The sequence below is a fragment of the Lissotriton vulgaris genome, chromosome 6 (genome assembly GCF_964263255.1).
Source record: "Lissotriton vulgaris chromosome 6, aLisVul1.2, whole genome shotgun sequence".
Taxonomy (NCBI): domain Eukaryota; kingdom Metazoa; phylum Chordata; class Amphibia; order Caudata; family Salamandridae; genus Lissotriton; species Lissotriton vulgaris.
This window is the reverse complement of record NC_141694.1, coordinates 595303429-595324250: the sequence shown is the minus strand read 5'-3', so window position 1 is coordinate 595324250 and position 20822 is coordinate 595303429. Positions and strand designations below refer to the sequence as shown.

The 20822-nt window shown below is 44.1% G+C and overlaps 1 protein-coding gene across 1 annotated transcript in view; it reads left to right on the top strand.

The window, feature by feature from the left end:
- The window catches only part of LOC147707756 (trypsin-like), a 31102-nt gene extending 11609 nt beyond the window's left edge, over positions 1-19493 (top strand). The window contains exons 4-5 of the mRNA XM_086926608.1: positions 6707-6843; positions 18451-19493. Coding sequence (XP_086782734.1) covers positions 6707-6843; positions 18451-18603 — 290 coding nt within the window. The 3' untranslated portion in view covers positions 18604-19493. The remainder of the gene's footprint in view (positions 1-6706; positions 6844-18450) is intronic.
- The last annotated feature ends 1329 nt before the right edge of the window (positions 19494-20822 follow it).

Here is a 20822-nt window from a genome sequence, read left to right as displayed (position 1 = left end):
AATACATCTTCATAATCAGTTTGAAGACATTGGGGCAATCAATGCCTTATGTTATATTTGTTAAAAAGGGGGCGAAGGTAGAGCCTCCTTGCCTTGAAAGAGTTAGTGCAGAGGAACATGAAATGTAAAACAGTTTCATCAGAGCCTTGTTTGCAGTTACACGCAGCCGAGGCTGAAGATGGTTGGACCTGCTGTTGGCGTAACTCATTGTTGGCAGTGTGCGTATTCTGAACCTTATGTACAATGATCTTTTTTAGGCATGAGCGGATTTTGCGGAATGGCAATCCGAGAATTTGCGGATTTGAGAATTTGCGGATTGCCAAAATCCGCAAAATCCGCGAATCCGCGCGGATTTTTTTTTTTTATGTTCGCACGGGTTTCTGCAAGTTCGCGAGGGCTTTGTACAATTTCGCAAATTGCGAAATTGTACAAAACACGTGTGAACTTGCAGCAACCCGTGCGAACACAATTATAAGAGAAAGAAGCTCCTGGTCACAGGAACAGCACGGGGATTGCGCTCATGAAAGTCAAGGATGCAAAGGCCTCTACCCAGCATCACAGCTGATTTTCCACAGTAGATTTGGGAAGAGGCAAACCTGTCCAGCCTCGAAGACGCTCATGATTGTTTTTGGGCTAATGAATGAGTCACAGATTTTGAGCATCAACTAGTTCGAGCGACCATGCAAAGGCCGCCCTCTACGCTCTACCCAGCATCACAGCTGATTTTCCACGGTAGATTTGGGAAGAGGCACACCTGTCCAGCCTCGAAGACGCTCATGATTGTTTTTGGGCTAATGAATGAGTCACTGAATTTGAGCATCAACTAGTTCGAGTGGCCATGTGTGTGTTACTATGCAATCGCCCTGAAGGGCGCAGGGGTCCCTTGAGTGACCTGTGTAAGGCTGTAACTATTTTACAATGGCGCCAGCAAGCTGCCAGCGCCGTTGTAAAATAGTTACAAAGTTAGCTTGCACAGGAAGCACCTGCTTCGTTTTATCTAGTGGTTCCTGTGCAAGCTAACTTTGTAACTATTTTACAACGGCGCTGGCAGCTTGCTGGCGCCATTGTAAAATATTTGCATGAGTGGGGGTTCAACTTTTGAACCCGTTACGCTCGCGGATTTTTTTTGCGGATTTTGCTGGAAATCCGCAAAATTCGCGGATTGCGGATTTCCCAAAAATCCGCAAAATCCGCGAGCGTAACGGATTTCCCGCTCATGCTTAATCTTTTTATCTCTGGAAAGAATTGGTCCAAGTACAGTTCATACCAGGCAGAGGTTTTAGTTTCCGGGAAGTGTCTCCTGAACTTGTCTCTTTGCTGTGTCTTCGTCAAGCCCAATATTTTCTGACTATAGATCATCCAGATTCCTACACAACCTGCAGCAGCTGGAATACTTGCAATAACATTCGGCCAGGATGGTCTGCATGAGCCACTGCCTTGCCCAGGGCTTTTAAATGAATTGCAAACTTGGGTTTAGTCCATATTCGGATTCAATGCAAGGTCTGTTTCAGTGCAAGATGGGCTTCGACATTGGGCATGCCCAACTTCAGCCTTAACACAGCCATAGCACTGCACATAGAGGGAGGGCGGGTTCAATTGATCTTCATCTGTATTGGTTACAGAACCGTAAAACAGCACTTGCACATTGACTAGTAATTGTTTCACTTTTTACTAGCTGTTTGGCCCAGAACAACTTCTCGTCAAATGTAATCACCAAGTAATCATAATATTCAACATGATCTCGGGTCCTGCCTTAGATTTGTAATTTTTTTTTATTTCACCATGAATTTATTATAATTAATTAATTTTTTTGAGTGTTAATCACCAGATTTTTGAACATGCGATCACTCTCAGTAGCTTCTGTATTAATGTTCGGTACAAGCCAGTAACACAACATCATTAGCAAAAAAAAAACTGTTAAACAAAATCGCACCAAAGCAACAACAATAAGGAGAACCGGAGATAAGAATCTTTCCAGTTGTCAATAAAAATAGTACAAAAAAGCATTGAGAGACAACCGTGGTCATCTGGCTGCATTTGACCAGGATCGAGGCATAATTTAGAGTTGACAGCTATGGAAACTAGGTTTGACCCGGTCAGAAGTGTTGCCTTCCATCTTACCCACTGAAATGGAACTAAAAAATCCTCAGCTGGGCAATGCACTAGGCTGTGGCTGAGAGGGGCTCCACAGAGCTGGATAGCCATCAAATGAGGTCCTAGTGAAGCCATTGGCTTATAGAGGGAAAGCTCAGAGTGTGAAAAATTAAAAATTCATGCATAAGGTGGTCCATATACTTTTTGGACCTTCGCCCAGTGAAAATTTCTACGTTCGGACGTAGTACATTTTTTGGAGCTTAGATTCTTATATCAGGACTGGATAACCTGTCCACAAAGTCCAGCCGATTTGCCGTTGAGGAAAAGCTCAGAGCAGGAGAAACCTAAATCTTTGACCAAGCAATAACTCACCTTCATCGGATTGACTTGGTAGGTTTGTACTGACCTCTGGAGGTCTTTGGAGCCAAAATGTTTCTAAGTCCCAGGTGTTTTAGGAGGTTAGGAGGAGTACAGTTAGACACAGTCAAAGGTCCCAGGACATTAGGAACAACACGTGGGGGTCAAGTCTCACTCTAGCAGAAGCCACCAGCAGGATCCAGGGCAGTTCCAATTGGAACTGGCCAGCTGGGCCCCTCAGTAAATGGGGCTTCTTGCAGCTTTTTGTAGTCATGTAGGCAGGTAGTCAGCCAACTGACCCCCAGCGTCCACTTTTTGTCCTGAACAAAAACGAGATCAGGTCCAGTTCTTCAAGTCTCCAACATTAGTTTCAGTCCTCTCCTGATCTTCCATAGATCCAATAATGTTCTCAGGAGGGCATTTGGGATACCAGATTTATGCCTGTCACAAGCCTGTTGATACAGGTGATTTCCTGTTCCACCCTATCCACTGGGGTGAAAGATCCCTGGGACTAGTGCCCGCCTGACTGGGGAGCACAGAAGAACCCTGCCCATGTGTCAGCTAACATTGCCCTGTGAAATGGTAGGTCTCTGAAAATTAAATAGGTTCCTGGGGACAGCCTAGATCACAGCTTTCCAAAGTTTTCATGTTGGTGACACACTTTTTGTAGAAGCACCATTTTGGGACACAGTAAGGCAGTGTAGTGAGCAATCGTAGCGAGAGAGCCCGAACCACGTTAGGGGGGGTTCGGAGGGGGGTTCTCACTCACTCTGTCTCCCTCACTCTCTCTAACCGTCTCGCTCTCTCTGTCTCCCTCCCACTCTCTCCCTCTGTCTCCCTCCCTCTCTCTCCCTCTGTCTCCCTCTGTCTGTCTCCGTCTGTCTGCCTCTGTCTCCCTCTGTCTCGCTCCCTGTCGCCCTCCTCCCTCTGTCTGTCTCCCGCTCTCTGTCTCCCTCTCATTGTCTCCCTCTGTTTCTGTCCCTCTGTCTCCCTCCCTCTGTCTCTGTTCCTCTGTCTCCCTCCCTCTGTCACCCTCCCTCTCCCTCTCTCTCTCCCTCTGTCTCCCTCTGTCTCTCACTCCCTCCCTCTCTCCCTCTGTCTCCCTCTCTGTCTGTCTCTCTCTGTCTCCCTCTCCCTCCCTCTGTCTCCCTCTGTCTCCCTCTGTCCCCCCTCTCTCCCTCTGTCTCCCTCCCTCTGTCTCCCTCCCTCTCTGTCTCCCTCTCTCTCTGTCTCTCTCTGTCTCCCTCCCTCTGTCTGTCTCCCACTTCTTCCCTCTGTCTCCCCCTGACTGTCTCCCACTGTCTCAATCCCTCTGTCTCCCTCTGTCTGTCTCCGTCTGTCTCCCTGTCTGTCTACTTCCTTCTGTCTCTCTGTCTTTGTCGCTCCCTCTGTCTCGCTCTCTGTCGCCCTCCTCCCCTTGTCTGTCTCCCTCTGTCTCCCACTCTGTCTCCCTCTCTCTGTCTCCCTCTGTTTCCATCCCTCTGTCTCCCTCCCTCTGTCTCCGTTCCTCTGTCTTCCTCCCTCTGTCACTCTCCCTCTCTCTCTCCCTCTCTCCCTCTATCTCCCTCTGTCTCTCTCTCCCTCTGTCTCTCTCTCCCTCTGTCTCTCTCCCTCTGTCTCCCTCCCTCTGTCTCCCTCTCTGTCTCCCTCTCTCTGTTTCCCTCTCTCTGTCTCCCTCCCTCTGTCTGTCTCCCTCCCTCCCTCTGCCTCCCTCCCTCTGCCTCCCTCTCTCTGTCTACCGCTCTCTGTCTCCCTCTCCTTCCCTCTGTCTCCCGGATGACTGTCTCCCACTGTCTCCCTCCCTCTGTCTCTGTCTGTCTCCCCGTCTGTCTACCTCCCTCTGTCTCGCTCTCTCTGTCTCGCTCCCTCTGTCTCCCTCCCTCTGTCGCCCTCCTCCCTCTGTCACCCGCCCTCTGTCTCCCTCCCTCCCTCCCTTTGCCTCCCTCTTTGTGCCTCCCTCTCTCTGTCTCCCTCTCTCTGTCTCCCTCTCTCTGTCTCCCTCTCTCTGTCTCCCTTTCTCTGTCTTCTTCTGTTTCTGTCCCTCTGTCTCCCTCCCTCTGTCTCCCTCCCTCTGTCTCCCTCCCTCTGTCTCCTTCCCTCTGTCTCCCTCCCTCTGTCTCTGTTCCTCTGTCTCCCTATCCCTCTCTCTCCCTATCCCTCTCTCTCCCTCTCCCTCCCTCTCCCCCTCTATCTCCCTCTCCCTCTGTCTCCCACTCCCTCTCCCTGTCTCCTTCTCTGTCTCCCTCCCTCTGTCTCCCTCCCACTGCCTGTCTCCCTCTGTCTCCCTCTCTCTGTCTCCCTCTCCATCCCTCTGTCTACCCCGGACTCCCTCCCTCCCTCTGTCTCCCTCCCTCTATCCGTCTCCCTCCGTCTGTCTTCCTCCCTCTGTCGCCCTCTTCCCTCTGTAGCCCTCCTCCCTCTGTCGCCTTCCTACCTCTGTCTATTCCAGACAGTAGACGGAAGGGGTAGGTCGGTTAGATGGGCACATGTCAACGCATTTCTTTAGAGGCTAAAATATGTTTGTTAAGAATAAAATAAAATAAAAAATTGACCGGGTGGGGAAGGAGGACACGGAAAGTTCTATTAAAAAGAAAACAACGTTTGTTAAAAAAAAGAATGTTATTTTCGCTTCCTGCCGAATATATGGTCGGAATTCTTTTTCTTTTCCATTCACAGAGCAGACATAAGCTTTGCACACAGACGAGCTGATCGCATGCCCTGCTGTGTAGAAAGCCTGGCACTTTGCACTCTAACTGCGTTTTGTATTTAAATTTCCCGAATTTCGCTGAAAGTATTTGAATGGCTCACGGTCCTCCACATGCCAGCTCTGTATCTCGTCGGCGCGGGGGGGGGGGATGTTTTATCAGACAATCGGGTGTTTTCAACAGAGACCAGGGAAGAGTGGGTGGGTGAGTGACGTCGCCAGCAGATGCCTTAAAGTACAGCTTAATGACTCTTAATTAGCAGCAGTTATGTGCTAAGTGCCCATTATCATCCCATGACACACCCACCCTTTGCAGGCGACACAGTACTGTGTCAGGACACACAGTTTGGAAAGCTCTGGCCTAGATGGTCATCCTGCCGGTGAAACAGAAACACCTTGCCACACCCAAGACCTTTTTTTGCCCTGGGAACAGGTTTTGCACCTCTTCAAGGGGGCTATCAAACACCAGTTGAAGCTCATGCAAATGTCCTCTGGAGGCTTTGGGCAGAGAAAAGGTTGAGGTCTAAAAGTACCTTTCCCTTAATAGTTATCACAAATTCGATTTTACCTTTATATTGAATTTAAACGATTATCTTTTTTTTTTTTTTTCTGGTCCGAGATTAACCTCGGGAGTTTTATAATACCTACCCTATTTATTTCGGAGGAGGAGATAAGAAAGTAATCCAGTTTTGTATACTTCTGAAAGGGGGTTGAGAAGTAGGCAAAACCAGAATTTTGAGGCTCTTTAGCCCCCCACACATCCTTCAGCCCATGCGAGCTGATAAGAGCCTGTACTGCCCTAAAAACTCTAGGTTTCCGCCCAACATACAATGCTCCATTAACCCAATCCACGGAGATATTTAGATCTCCACATAATACTGTGGGGGTTGGTCAACTAACTAATTCTACTTCTAGAAGATCACAAATCTCAGGGTCATCTTTGTTGGACCCATAAACTACACATAGTGTAAAGCCCATTTCCATCTCGGCTATAACCCATCTTCCATAGCTATCCACTTTAACCCGTCGAGCCCCTCCCAATGATGTTCTTGCTAAGATAGCAACCCCCCTAATTGTTGAAGATTGCGTTGAGCATGCCAACAGCTCAAAACCATTAAGGAGCAGCAATTTTCTCTTAGCCCACGGGAGATGAGTCTCTTGAAGGCAGAGAACGTCTATCCGATTGTATTTTACAAAATATGCCAATCTTTGCCATTTCCTCCAATCATTCATACCTCCCACATTAATTGTACATATTCTAATGTTCGCCATCCTGATAAACTAAACAACCTGATACGAAGAGTGTACTGCTAGAAAAAAGATCCCATACAGTAGATTTTGCTAAATAAACACCTCAGCAAAAAAACTATTTAAAGAAAGATTTCTGTCAGCAATTAATTTGCATGAACAGTTTTGATCAAGTGTTATAATGTTTGCACTTCACGCTGGTTGCAGAGTTTGCAAACCTCACAAATTTATATTTGGTCTGCTCCTTGTGTATCTTTCGTTGAATCTAAACTATTTTCTTCCAATGTTGTGTTTTTCTTCCAGTGGTTTATCCCCGGGTTCTCCAGTGTCTGGATCTGCCAATTATCTCCAGTACACAGTGCCAGCAGGCCCATCCCTACTACTACACAGCCAACATGGTGTGTGCTGGATTCATGCAGGGAGGACGGAGCTCCTGTGGGGTAAGAAAGTCATTCCGCCCTGCTCATGCCTACAGTACAGAACTTCATGTCGATTGTTAATTTGAATGAGACATAAGGTTGCAAAAGCGCCATTTTGCTGGAAACTGAAACAAGTTCTAGCTTTGTGACCCAGCATGCTTATAAAACATTGTTAAACCGGTTTTGTTATTTGCCAAGGAGAGCAAAGTCCGGCCCCCATTCTACTTGTGACAGTTAAGAGTGCAACTCAACCACTGTTTATTACAGCCCATGGCACTTGTAATACAGCAGACAAGATATCTGTCCCATTTTGACAGATCTTCCCATCTGCAAGGAATATTCTAAGAAGGTTTTACTGTAGCTGAGGGTCTTTTTACTAGCTTTCTCTTCTATTTCAATTGCCTTTTCTCAATAGAAATTAACCTACCAATATTGTGATCATTTTGTATTTTAGATACAGCTTATTTACCACAACACCCAACATTCTACATATGCAACCCTACACACCCCCTACCTTCACAATCAAAACATATAAGAATGTAATTAGCAGAAATATTAAAAGTAAAACAGTAATGTAAAAAAAGGCACCATATGGAATAAAACTGCCTATAGTGGGATAGAGAACATGAAAGGGACATGCATGCAAAATGAACTTAAGTTGATCAACATAACCAACTACTCAATGGTAAAATGAGCATTAACGAAAGGCAAATGTGAATACAAACATGTTGCAAACATAATCTCATAAGGAGAAGAGAGAACCAACAGGTACCATACGCATGTACGTAAAAAACGATACACAACAGTTTCATAACAAAATCCTTAGACTTCACAAGACTAGTTATACGTCTCTGTGGAATCTAGGTTGGTGCTGGTCACATTCAACTTCAACACATTCATCTGTTACCACACCCATTTTCTAATGCACATTGGTGGACTTGAAGTCGGGCACCAATCAACCGAAGCTCTTGTTCCACACCCATCCATCCTTGATAATTATTGCAAGTTCCTTCACTTCCTTTTTTGAACAGATGCTGCAAAACTGGAAAATCTATTCTGAACATGAGCAGGTGCCTTAACAATCAATCTGTTGCAACATTTGCCTATTCCTCTATATTTCTTTTTCACTTCACGTCTCACATCCACAATACTGCCAACCTTCACAACATCAACACTTTTTTGATATATCTATTTCGTGCTCAATTTCGTTCTGACATCCCTGACCCTTAATATAGTGAAAGGTGACATACCTGTGCCTATATGAGGTGTGGTTCTGATGGCCCAAATCATATACCTCATCACAGACTTCCTTTCCAAACCATTCACCAACGCCAAATGCAAGCTGATTCTTAATAATACGATTATTTCTTTCCACCAACCCATTACAATGGGGATGATATAAAGACGTTCTGATGTGTTTTATGGCAGACAGTTTTTAAAATTCTTCCATTTACCGCGACACCAACTGGGTGCCATTGTTGGTCACCAATTCCTAAGGATACCCTTCTCTCAGAAACACTTCTTTGAATAAATCAATGACTACACCAGTATTCCCACTGTCCACAAATTTGATTTCATGCCGCTTAGCAAAATAGTCAATTAATATGCAAGCATATTTTAGTGTGCAACTGCATGCTTCCGATATGTCAAAGTGCAATTTGTGCCATGTCAAATTAGCTGTGGTTATGGGGGTAACAGGACTTGTACCAGTCACCTGGGTCTCATCACTCATGACTCACACACTACACTCACAGACAAAACATTCCACAGCATGTCAACCCCTAGCCACAAAAAATCGTCAGGTATTCTAGGCTTCATGGCAAAAATACCAACATTTAAGTTAGAACCTTGTTGCGCAACTCCGACAGAACTACCAACAATCCACACCAACGCAAAACACCATTAACAACCGGCAACTCATCTGAAGCACTTAAATATGGAATTAAGTTCCCCTGAACTTCTTTAGCAGGAGACCAATGACTGGCAACAAATTCCTGCACATTTTGTATGTCAACTGCTAAGGCTTCCATCCACTCTTCTTCAGGATGAGCACCATTCATAGTAACATCGATTGAACTCACCACTCATACCCTTTCCAAGTCATCATACATTATTTTCAGCTCAGACTCACATAATAGTAGTCTCGACAAACAATCAGTAAAAGCATTCCTGGCACCAACCACATAGTCTAAGTTGGTGTGAAACACTTGCAGTATATTGTCATTTGGCAATGCTTGGGGTAGCTCTTCCACCCTCACTAGTCCTAAATTGGTCTACCAATGGTTTATGGTCCATTCTTAGAATAAACATGCTGCCCCACACAAAACTTTGAAGTACTGCACACCCCACCACAAACCAAGAGCCTCCTTCACTATCATAGAATAAATAGTCTATGTACCTCTCAAAGCCCTTGAAGCAAATGTAATGATTCCTCAGCAACATTGCTCCACTTCTGCATAAGTATGGCCCCAAGGCCCAAATTGCTGGCATCAGTGGAAATGATACATGTGTCATTAGTATCGAACGGCTTCAGAGGGCATGCTATAACAATGTCTTATTTAATTGACTCAAACACCTTGTCACACTCATTATTGTAAATATACTTCACATTCTTCTGAAGCAGGTCCCTTAAGCATGCTGTCCTACTTGCAGAATGTCCCACAAATTTGACATAATATTCTATTAAGTCCAAAAGAGACCTAAGTTGATCCCTGTTGAGATGTTTAGGATCCTTCTCAATTCCTTCCAGTATTTTGACTTTGGGTTTTACCCCATACGGGGAAAGTGTGGAGTTATCCTTCTTTAATGCCAAACCACTAGATCTCAGTATGTCACAGGATGTGTTTGGTCCTATTCAGATTTATCTTGACCATACACCTAGATATCAGCTTGAAAATATGTGACTCTGGGAAAATCTTTGAACATTTTACTCAACAATCCCTGAAAAACAGCTCAAACAGATGTTAATCCCAATGGCATCCGGAAAAAGGGATACGCACCTTCAGGCAGGACAAAAGATGTAAGATGTTTGGGTTCTTGACACAACTCTACCTGGTGGTAAGCAGTTGACACATCCAATGATGTAAAAAACACCGCCCCTTTAAAGGCTGGCAACAGTCCATTAATATGGGGCAATGGTTGGTGATCAACCTAAATATTAGCGTTCAATCAACACACAACCTCAACGACTTACCAGATTTTGCAGACTTCAATAGGTTCAAAGATCCCCTGATCATACAATTTCCTACGTTCAGATTTCAGCTAATTACGTAGCTGCAAAGGTACTTAGCACACCATGTGCACAACTGCCAGGGCAAATAATGTGGTGTTGGGGTCTCTTCAATTTACCTAAATGTCCTAACCCACTAACACTCACCAATTCGACCCATATATGCACTGCTTAAATCATACATTCTTTTCATTTAAATAGCCATATTAGGATAATTTGGATCCAATACCATGTCCAAATCACCCTTTTCATTCCATCCTATCAATTCAGAGCCTCGCTTGGTGGAACTGCCCTCAAACTCCAACGTGGCATCAAATTGATCCTTAACTTATACTTTCTTTCCCCCATATGCAAATAATTCAATGTGTCAAGCTTGTAATTGTATCCGGTGAAACCCTTCAAAATCCTTTACATTCATAAGTGTGAAAGGAGAACCAGAATCCACCATTAATTTACTGATCTTTCCATTTACAGCAATTCTACACTCTGGAGGTAGACTTCTGAGACACCCATTCATAGTAGATAAACCTACAGTTTCATCATGCCCTGGAGAAGTTAGCGTTAATATTCAATTGCCATCATCCTCAGACAAGTCATTCTCCAATGACTTTATCATCGTTGAACTATTCTGTTTTTGCCCTGACATTGATTTACATACTACTGCGAAATTACCTTTCTTGCTGCACTTAAAACAAGTTTGGTCTTGTGCCAGGTGGACTTGGTGCTTGGATTGACCACTTTCTATGGAGCCTTTCCGCTTTCTATCTTAGATGATTGTCTATCAGATTGTTTAGAGATCAGTTGTACCTCAGTTCAAGGTTTAGAACTTTTGTTAATTTCCTTCATGCCTTGCTCCGAGGGTTAGATATCGTCAATGCTTTTTCCAAGTTGTGATCTGCAGTGGCTAGAAGTCTATCCTGGATTTTCGTATTATTAGTCCATACAATTAGCTGTTTATTCATAAATTCAACGTTGAATCCCATAATTACATGTGGATGTAAGCATATATGCAAGGCAGTAACAAAGTCCTTAATAAACTCTCCAGGAAGATGTGAATGCTGTAAAAATGTACGCCGATCCAGAACAGTTCTTTTTTGGATTGAATATCAATAGTGCTTTTTTCTTTTTAGAGGGGAATGTATCACTGTTGAATGTCTCCAAATGTGCCTCAAATACTTAACTTCACTGTGGCCAATTAAGTGGTGGAGTTCCCAAACGGGTAAATATGGTGTGGGGCTGGTATCTTAACTATGAGTGTGGCCTAGCATGGGTGAGTTGCTGCCACTAATACCATAGTTGCTAAATTGTATTAGAAACGAATCACAGTTATTAGGTGTGCCTGTCACTGTGAAAACACTCAATGCACAGAAAACCTGAACAGCTTCTCAAATAAAGATGGTCACCAAAACTCAAGTACTAAGTTTCTGAGGCAGATTGGGCACAGATTCATTACCCAATAGCACAAAATGGTTGCCAGTTGGAACATGGAGAATGCATGCCAAGCAAAGCTATAATATGGAATGGAAAGCTTCCCAATCTATCAAAATGGCTGCTGGCATCATACACACAACTTGTGTTTATGGAGGAAGTAGCGCATGGAGTTGTGGTTCAGGGGTTTTCATTCCACTGAGAGGGAAACACGCGAGTCGCCATAAATTGCCACCGTAAAGCACCAAATATGCTGTGGGCTCAGCATTGACAACAGCCCGCCGCCAATGTGCTGGTCCTCAACTGTGCTAACAGATACTGCTGAAGTCCGGCACTTCAGTGCACCAAACAAAGAGATTCCTTCTGTGATGGAAAGGAGTAGACTCACTGGAGAAGACTGGTGAGACTGACAGTCAACCCATTGCCACTGAAAAATGTGCACTGTGGTGACAGTTAACACCCATTGGCTTTTCATATGCCCAGAGTACTAGCACAGGCAGCCCTAAGTACATTTTTATAACGTTTCTTTTCTGCTCAAGTAAACCTGATTCCACCATTAAGTCATATTTTACAAACTAAGCAGTTTGACATTTAACATTTCATCTCATAAGTGCCCTTAAGGCACCATAAACAAGGCACTTACAGAAAGGGTAAATAGGCCCAATAGGAAATTCCAATGTATAGTACATGATTTAGATGGGGAAGCACAGACACTTTAGTTCTGTTTAGCAGTGGTAAAGTGCACAGAGTATTGAAGCCAGCAAATATAGTGTGCAGACAAAGGCAAATAAAATTGGAGTGACCATGCAGAAAAGGCGAATTTGCTACACTAACTAAACTAGTTTTATGTAGGTTGAGAGACACTGGCACCACAATTATCTTTCCGAGGCTAAAATGGCTTGTAAGACTGGCCACAGAAATGCAAATCTCCAGTCAGACAAGCACCGTCGAAGCATTATACTTCCTGACTGCTAAAAAGCAGCAGAGCTTCCCGTGAAATGTTTAGAATCATTAGGGATTTCTCCAGCACATTGCATTTGCAGCAGCAGATCACCCCTTCACCAGATTTTTGCATTTCTCTATCTAATTTCTTCCGATACCATTTTGATTGTTAATCAACTCTTTCAGTTGAGTCATCTTCAGCCTCCCTGCCTAGTGATTTGACCTCAGTTCCTGCACAGGCGCTCACCAAATTCAGTCAGGTCTCTCTTGAGGAGACAACAAAAACTAGGATCATCAGTAATTCATACTTCTTTCTGAGCCCTATCTAGCCTAAATTTTTTATTCTACAAATCTGGTCATCAATACCTTAGCCTGCAGATTGGTTAATTACTCTCTTCTGTCTAGTCATCTCCCTGCAAACAAGAACAGAGCTTTTACTCTTTCTCATTTGAAAAGCCCTTCTTGGACCGCTTGGTTGTCAGCAACCAGTCTCGTCTCACTTTCACTCTTTTGTGCAAAGTTCACAAAGAAGGTTATTAACTCTCAGCTGATGAAGCTTATCACCACAAACTTGCTTCTCAAAGTGGGTTCCTTGCCTCTCCTGGTACCAAAGCAGATTTTGTCTCTGTTCAAAATGTACCGCAGATTATCTTAAACAGTGGTTAATTTGTAAAAGAATGAGTGCTGGTGCCTAAAGCTCTTCTCAGAAACCCTTGGCCGGCTGCCCGTTTATCTCGCTCTTGCCAGTTCTTGCATTCTCATTTTGTGAAGCTTTTTCCATCATTCTCTTCAACCATTCCGTCCCTTGCTCGCTGTAAATTTCTGATGCCTGAAAATAAGTGCTGGCCCCCAAAAATGAGTGCTGGTGGCTCCCACTGGCAATCACCAGCTCAAATTAGGCACTGATCTTGAATGAATGAAAATAATCTCATAAAGCGTCACATACATGGCGTAGCGCTAAAGGAGAGAGCAAGAAAAGAGAAGAAGAGGCAGAAAAATAGAACACTGTTAAGTCGGTAGTAGCGAACCTGGAACATACGGCAGGCTATTCGACTACGTTCGTGAACAGCCAAGTTTTCAACTGCTTCCTGAATTGCATCAGGGAGGCTTGCCCTCAAAGCGAGAGATGGAGTAGGTCTGATCCTGGTTCAAGGCAGAGTTGTCGCGCTCATCCTTTTGTCCCTCTACCCAGCCATCAGCACTGTGTCTTGCCACACTACTTGACAGACTTGGAGGGATGGAAGTGCGTGGGAGGATTTGAACTAAATTGGTAATTTTTAGTAGACCACAGCAAAGACTGTTTCACATTTCCTCTTCAGCCAGGGAGACTTTATGCAAAGTTCTGCAGGGATCATCACTGAACCCCATGCTATTCAACATGTATGTAATGCCTCTTGCAGGGCTGATTATGGAGCGTCATCCCTCCTGGATGTGTTATGGAGACAATAGTGATATCATTCTCAGGCTAGATGGCAACAGCAATGCGGCCACCTCCATTGTTAGGGTGTGGCTGAGTGAAACTGTCTGAAACTGAATTCAGATAAAAGCAAGGTGATAGTCCTAGCAGTCCACCTAAGATCTATTCCTCCAGCGTGGCCTGATTCTCTGGGGCCTTTGACCTTTGCCTGTTAAGAATGTTAACAATCTGGGGGCTGTGTTTGATGATGAACTCTGCTTCAAAACATACTTGGCAAAGGTCACATCATTTCCTCCAACTGAAGATTCTCTATAAGATTGTGTCCTTTTCTATAAACGCCAGGTACTCAACCTCTATCAGGACGCTGCAAATGCTTCATCAGCTTCCAAAACAAAATCAAATTACTTTGAAAGGCTGTGTCTGTGCGTTAAGACCCTGTGTGAATCAGGTCCTTTGTTTTTTTGAAAAGTGGTCCCAAAAGGTCTCTTCAATCCAGGTCTGCCTTCCTTTTTCAAATCCCTAAAATCAGGTTAGGTTAGGTTAGGTTAATGACATTTGTTAAGCGCATGGTTGCACAGAGAACAGTGCGTCCCCGCGCTGACAGCCCTATCTACATCTCATCAGCTGGATCACAGAAGGAGAGCCTGGCCTGCTATGCTGAAGTTAGCTTGGGGAAGAGGTTGGTTTTCAGCCTCTGTCTGAACCTGGTTTCAGACGGCTCCATCCTCAAATCGATGGGTAGGTTATTCCAGTCATTGCTGGCATGATGTCTAAAGGAACGACCTCCCATCCTTGCTCTATGTATACGAGGCGCCACTAAAAGCATGCTGCCCATCGACCTCAGAGGACGTGAGGGACGATAGACTGGAAGCAGGTCCTGAAGATAAGGAGGTGCTTTTTTGTGAGCTATACGGTGGGTTATACACATAGTTTTAAATCTGATTCGTTCTTTTATTGGGAGCCAGTGGAGGGAGCGTAATGCATGTTTCCCAGAGGCTCTCCTAGGGAGGTTAAGGACCAATCTAGCAGCTGCATTCTGGACGCGTTGTAACTGTGCTAGGCCTTTTTTGCTGAGTCCGCATAGAAGGGAATTCCCATAGTCTAGGTGGGAGGTGACCAAGGCGTGTACCATAGTTTTTCTGGAGCTGGGGGGCAAAAGGTCCAGGACTTTCCTCAGGACCTTCAGGAGTCCATAGCATTTTCCGGCAACCTTCTCAACATGATTGGTGTATGCTAGCTTAGAGTCGAGAAGAAAGCCAAGGTTTTTGACGGTGTCTGCTGGTGCCGGGACCAAGCCCAGTTCCGTGGGCCACCAGGCAGAGGTCCAAATGGAAGGGCAGGGGCCTACAATAAGAACTTCCGTCTTATTACCATTGAGGCGGAGACAGTTTTGTTTCATCCAGCCGTCAAGTGCCACCAAGCAGGCCGAGAAATTCTCAGCGTCCACAACTGGATCACGGGATAGATTGATCACCAGTTGTGTGTCGTCTGCATAAGAGACTATTGCAACACCATATGACTCCACCAATTTGGCAAGGGGTTCCATGTACAGATTAAATAGAGTGGGGCTCAGGATTGAGCCCTGAGGTACCCCTTGCCTGAGACATCTTACACTAGATTTACATGGTGGGCAGTGCACTTGAAATCTCCTGTTGTTAAGGAAGGAGACCAGCCACTCATGTGCAGGACCGGTTATTCCCTTTTCATTCAAGCGGTCAAGTAATACGGGGTGTGATACGGTATCAAACGCCGCACTTAAGTCCAATAGGACCAGTGCGGCCGTGTGACCCTCATCCGCCTTACTTCGTAGCAGTTCTGTCGATAGGAGGAGGGCGGTCTCTGTCGAGTGTTTGGCTCTAAATCCCGATTGAGACGTGTGAAGGAGCATGTTTTCCTCCACAAAGCTCACCAGCTGTCGGTTGACCAATTTTTCTACTACCTTCGCACAGTAGGGGAGGAGGGAGATTGGTCTCAGGTTGTCTAATTGCGTGATGCTTATGTGGGCTTTCTTTTTTATTGGAACGACTTGGGCCAGTTTCCAGCTATCCGGAACTGAACATTCCTGGAAAGACAGTGAAGCCAAGTTACCTATGTGCTTCGCTACCAGCGGGATATGATTTCGAAGAATTCTCGCTGGTACTGCATCAAGGGGAGAGCCTGAGTGAATGTTCGATAGGATATTGATAAGCTCCTCAGTTTGGGGAACCACAAATTTCCTAAGTTCTTCCCTAACCTTCTTTCCGCAGTTAGGGTCGGGATTTAAAGTTTCAGAGTTAGTCTGAAACGATGCATAGATTTTTTCTACCTTCCCTATAAAGAAGTCTGCGATGTCATTGCATGACTCAGTCGTGGGGGGGACTTCCCCTGAACTCGCTGGAGGGGCTGAGAGTTCTTTTAGAATCATAAAAAGCTCTTTAGATGTGTTCTCCGCACAGTCTATCCGTTTATTATAGTACTCTCTTTTAGCTTTCCTGATCTGGTTGTGGTAGAACCTTAGTTCACTCTTATAGGCTTCGCGTAGTGAGGGGGCATATTCCACTCTCCATCTACGCTCCATGGTTTTGCACTTGGTTTTAGCGGCGCGCAGCTCAGCGGTGAACCAAGGAGCAGATTTCGTGCTCCGAGCCATGGCTTTATGAGTTCAAGGGGCTACATTATCCAGCGCACCTTGCACCCAATCTTCGAATATCTTGTACGTCTCTACCAAGTTGTCGCTGAGCTTAGGAGGGTTCTGTTCAAGGGCTTGACTGAAAGCGTTGTGGCTGAATTTTCTCCAGTCCCTGCGTCTAATGACGGGAGGTTTCTGTAAGGGCCCCCTGTTGGGAAGTTTCCTCAATTTAAATGGGATCACATAGTGATCTGACCACAGAATCTTAGTCGGAGCAGAGACACTTATGTCTTCCCAGTTAGTAAAAATTGGGTCCAACAAATGTCCTGCTTGATGAGTGGCTCTATTGTCAGCTAAAACAAGCATAAGGGTTCTGAGTTCATTAATTAAGGAAGCGGCCTCCCTGCAGTTGACATCGTCCAGGTGCACGTTGAGGTCTCCTACAATCATAAATTTATTATGGCGTAAAGCAGAATGCGTTAGAGCTTCCAGGAGGCTTTCAATGAACGCAGTGGCTACACCAGGGGGACGATAGATAAGGTAGCCCTTAATGGTGCAGTTGGGGCTCACCGTGATAGAGAAAAGTCCCGCTTCGCATTTATTAATGGGAGTCGGTTCAAGAGAGACTGGTAAGTCACTATTGTGAATAATGGCTATCCCTCCCCCTCTTTGATCCCCTCTGTTAATGTGAAGGATATTGAAGCCGGGAGGAAGGGCCTCTAAGATATCAGGGATGGATTGATCATCCAGCCATGTCTCTGTCAAGAAGACTAGGTCGGGTTTGTCATCTAACAGTAGGTCATAAATGTTCAAACTATGGCGTTTCATCGATCGGCAGTTTAGTAATAAGGCAGATAATTCGTTACCTTCCTTATTCGTCGCTTGGTCTCTGAGGAATGTATGTCCACATCCCACACACTTCAGGGGCCATTTTTCCACCTGCAGCATGTGTTCACATTCTGGCGGCAGCCTCTTATTCAGCTGTAGTAGCGTCTGCCTTGTGTAGTTTAGAATTCCACGTTGTTCTAAAATGGTTTGGACAGGGGGACGGGGCCTGGGCCGCTGCAGGTCGCGGACGGGCGCAGACGGGCTTGCCTTAGGCGCGCCCGTCCGCGAAGGGAAGTATTTCATTTGGGCATATCACTTGCCTTACAGACAGTCATTCAAAATACTCACCTTCAGAAGGTGTATAATTTATGACATACTTCTGTATATGTCCAGCACCATTATTATTATTATTATAACGGATAATAATGTTTATGATAAGGTCAATTATTATTATTATAACCATAATAATTATTATGTTTTTAGTATTATTATTTATTATTATTATTGTTACTATTATTATTGTCGTTGTTATTGTTGTTTTATTTATTGATGTTATTGTTGATTCTGTGGTTGCACCTTCTACTTTACTCATGTGGGACGGCACTGCTTGGCAGCTGCTGGTTTTGAACTGCGACAGCAAGACTAATGAAGACAATCCCACAGGAATGCCCTTTTGCTGAAACAGAAGGGGTTTCAAAATTCACAATTCACATGAAACTCTTCACGCCGGCATAACACAGATTATGGAACAAATGGAAGGCTAGATTCTTATTTCACATGTAATTTTTTTTTTTAAACGGACAGTTAATGTTTATCGTGGTGTGGCATTTCTTTCCCAGGCTTCTGGAGACATATACAACCCACTCATGCTTTAACTATTGTTATTTTATCATGTTGCCAGAATCTTCTGGCAGCTGCAGACCTTACTGAGTGGTCCTTCTGTGGGTTATTGAATGATAATGCACATTTTTTTAAAAAATCTTTGCATAACAAAAATGGTTGTTATAAAAACGTATTAACTTGTCAAAAATTCTAATGCTAATGTAAAAGTTCACTCTTAGACCATTCCTCCCTCGATAAGAGGCTGCAATAAATGTTTTTACACCAGGGGATGTCTGTTTTGTCAAGAAACACAAATTACAGTATTTAATGGCAAATGTTGGGTTTCTTTTTCAGGGAGACTCAGGAGGACCCCTGGAGTGCAACGGACAGCTTCAGGGTGTTGTCTCTTGGGGACCTAGCAAGTGCGCCTCGAAGAACGCACCAACTGTATACACCAAAGTCTGCAACTATAATGCGTGGATCAATCAAGTCATATCTAATAATTAATGCTTTGACATGATATAAGCACAACTAAAAACAAAAAGTCGTTCTTTCACCCAAAACATTGTCATAACAAATAATGCATGTTCATAATATGGACATCTATAGTCAGGCCCACTGGAATTATGCAGCAGGGCGCACCAATTTATGTGCCAGGGTATACTAAATTATGAGGCAAGAAAAGGCAAACTGTGCAGCATAATGCAACACATTCTTTAGAGACTGTTACTTCATTATGTTCTAGTTTTTACACACCGTAATACTGTCCGGGCAAAGATTTCTCCTCATTAGTACCAGTTTAACAACAAAATACAGAAAATAGCAACTCAAAGATGCCCAACTAACCTTTGAAAAGGGCCTGCGCGGACCACTTCACCAAGTTTTTACTAACTTTGTATCCGGTTGATCTAGAAACACATTTTTGGGGTTAAAATCAGCAGATTATGCAGCACATGATGGATTATGTGGCAATTGTGGCCAATCCATACTTATGAGGAACAAGCTGCGCCCTCGTAATCGCATACTTCCAGTGGTCCTGTCAATAATATGCATGAATCAGTCAACATATGATACATCGGTCGCCCCACGAGTTGAACCAGAATGCTTTGCACCCCAAGAAGCCAGAAACTGGCTATTACATATATGCGACAGGGGACTGTGATACATTTGTAATCCAGCTGAAAGTGATAGAAAGAGCTGTAACAAGTAAAGTGTATAAAAATCTAGTGCCATTTGCAGTCTGGAGATTTCTGCTGTCGTTCACACTTATAGTGATGGTGTAACTTCCAGTAAATACTGTATCTAATAGTCCCTTACATAACAGCGAAACTTCTATATGTTCAGGAAACTACATGATTCTCTGTACTTCCTTAATAAACATTCAAGTTGCAACTAAACATTCTGTAGACTATTCATTCGCCGAAATCCCATTACCTTGTGTTGTAATTTTCTTGCACCAACACCACAGCACCATGATAGTGTAAATTCTTGATGTCTCCTGCAGTAAAGTCTTGACTTTAATCTCATACACCAAAGGTTGGTTGCATTTTGCAGTTCACTGTTGCTATGGTGGTTTATATTTCTATGAAAGTCACATTATTGCTTTTTTTCTAGGTAAATCATGCTCTATCCTTAGCTTTCTAGATAGCTACATCAACACATGGACGCTGATTCATCAAACTGCCAGTAGTAGGAGTGACATCACACACCATATAACCTTAATGAAATTTCAGGAAGTTGCATAACCTATGACCCCAAATCCACCCTTGAAGTGATGTCACATGGTGACATCACACTAATTGACATTGCTGAAGTGCCATAATGACTGCATGATTAATATAACAACACAGAACAGACTAAGGCCTACTTTAGACACCACTTATTAGGGTGCTGACATGATCTTTGAAAGTGATGGGGCGTATTACTTTCCCGAAATTGTAGCAAATGAATGAAGTGAGTGAACTAGTTCTCTTCTAAGAGGGTTCAGGGTGGGCAAGTTCAGAATCCAGAACATTTCCAAAAAATTGGAGGCATAGCTCATTTTCAAGCACAATTTTTACACAAACCTGCTTAAAAGTAACAGGCTCTGAAAGGGCACTTATTAAATATTAAAGCCCATTCATGATGTGCCAAGCCAGTGTAACCCGAATCTCCCCAGCTGTTGACCCCATTTTTCAAAATATGCTATGAGTGCCCCCATATTTCGAAAATGACCTTCATTGTGCCAGGGTCAGCATTTTTTCTTGGGTGGCCCTCACATGCCATGGCTGCCCCTTATGCAAAGATTGCATGGAGCATGTCAGTACCAGGATTTTGTCTTTATTGCCGTCAATATACCATGGCTGAACCTTATGCCAAAACTTGGGCCAGCATTTTGTCATGATTCTCCCTTCACCCGCCCCCATATGCCGCGGTTATCCTCTCTTATGGCAAGAATTACCTCCATTGTGCAACCATTATTTGCCATAGGTGCCTACTATCCCAAGAGTTTCTTCAAGCATGCCAAAATCAGATGTTGTCCATGAGTGCCCATATTGAAAGAAATACCATTTTTGTACTAGTACCAGCATTTTTGCAGGGGAGTCTGTTATGACAAAACGTTACTCCATTATGTTTGTGCCAGTTTGTTGTCACAACTGGCCATCATGCTGGGAATTGCTTCCAGTATGAAACGCCAGTATTTTGCCATGGGTGCTTATAAAGTTATGACTACTTACATTAAGCCA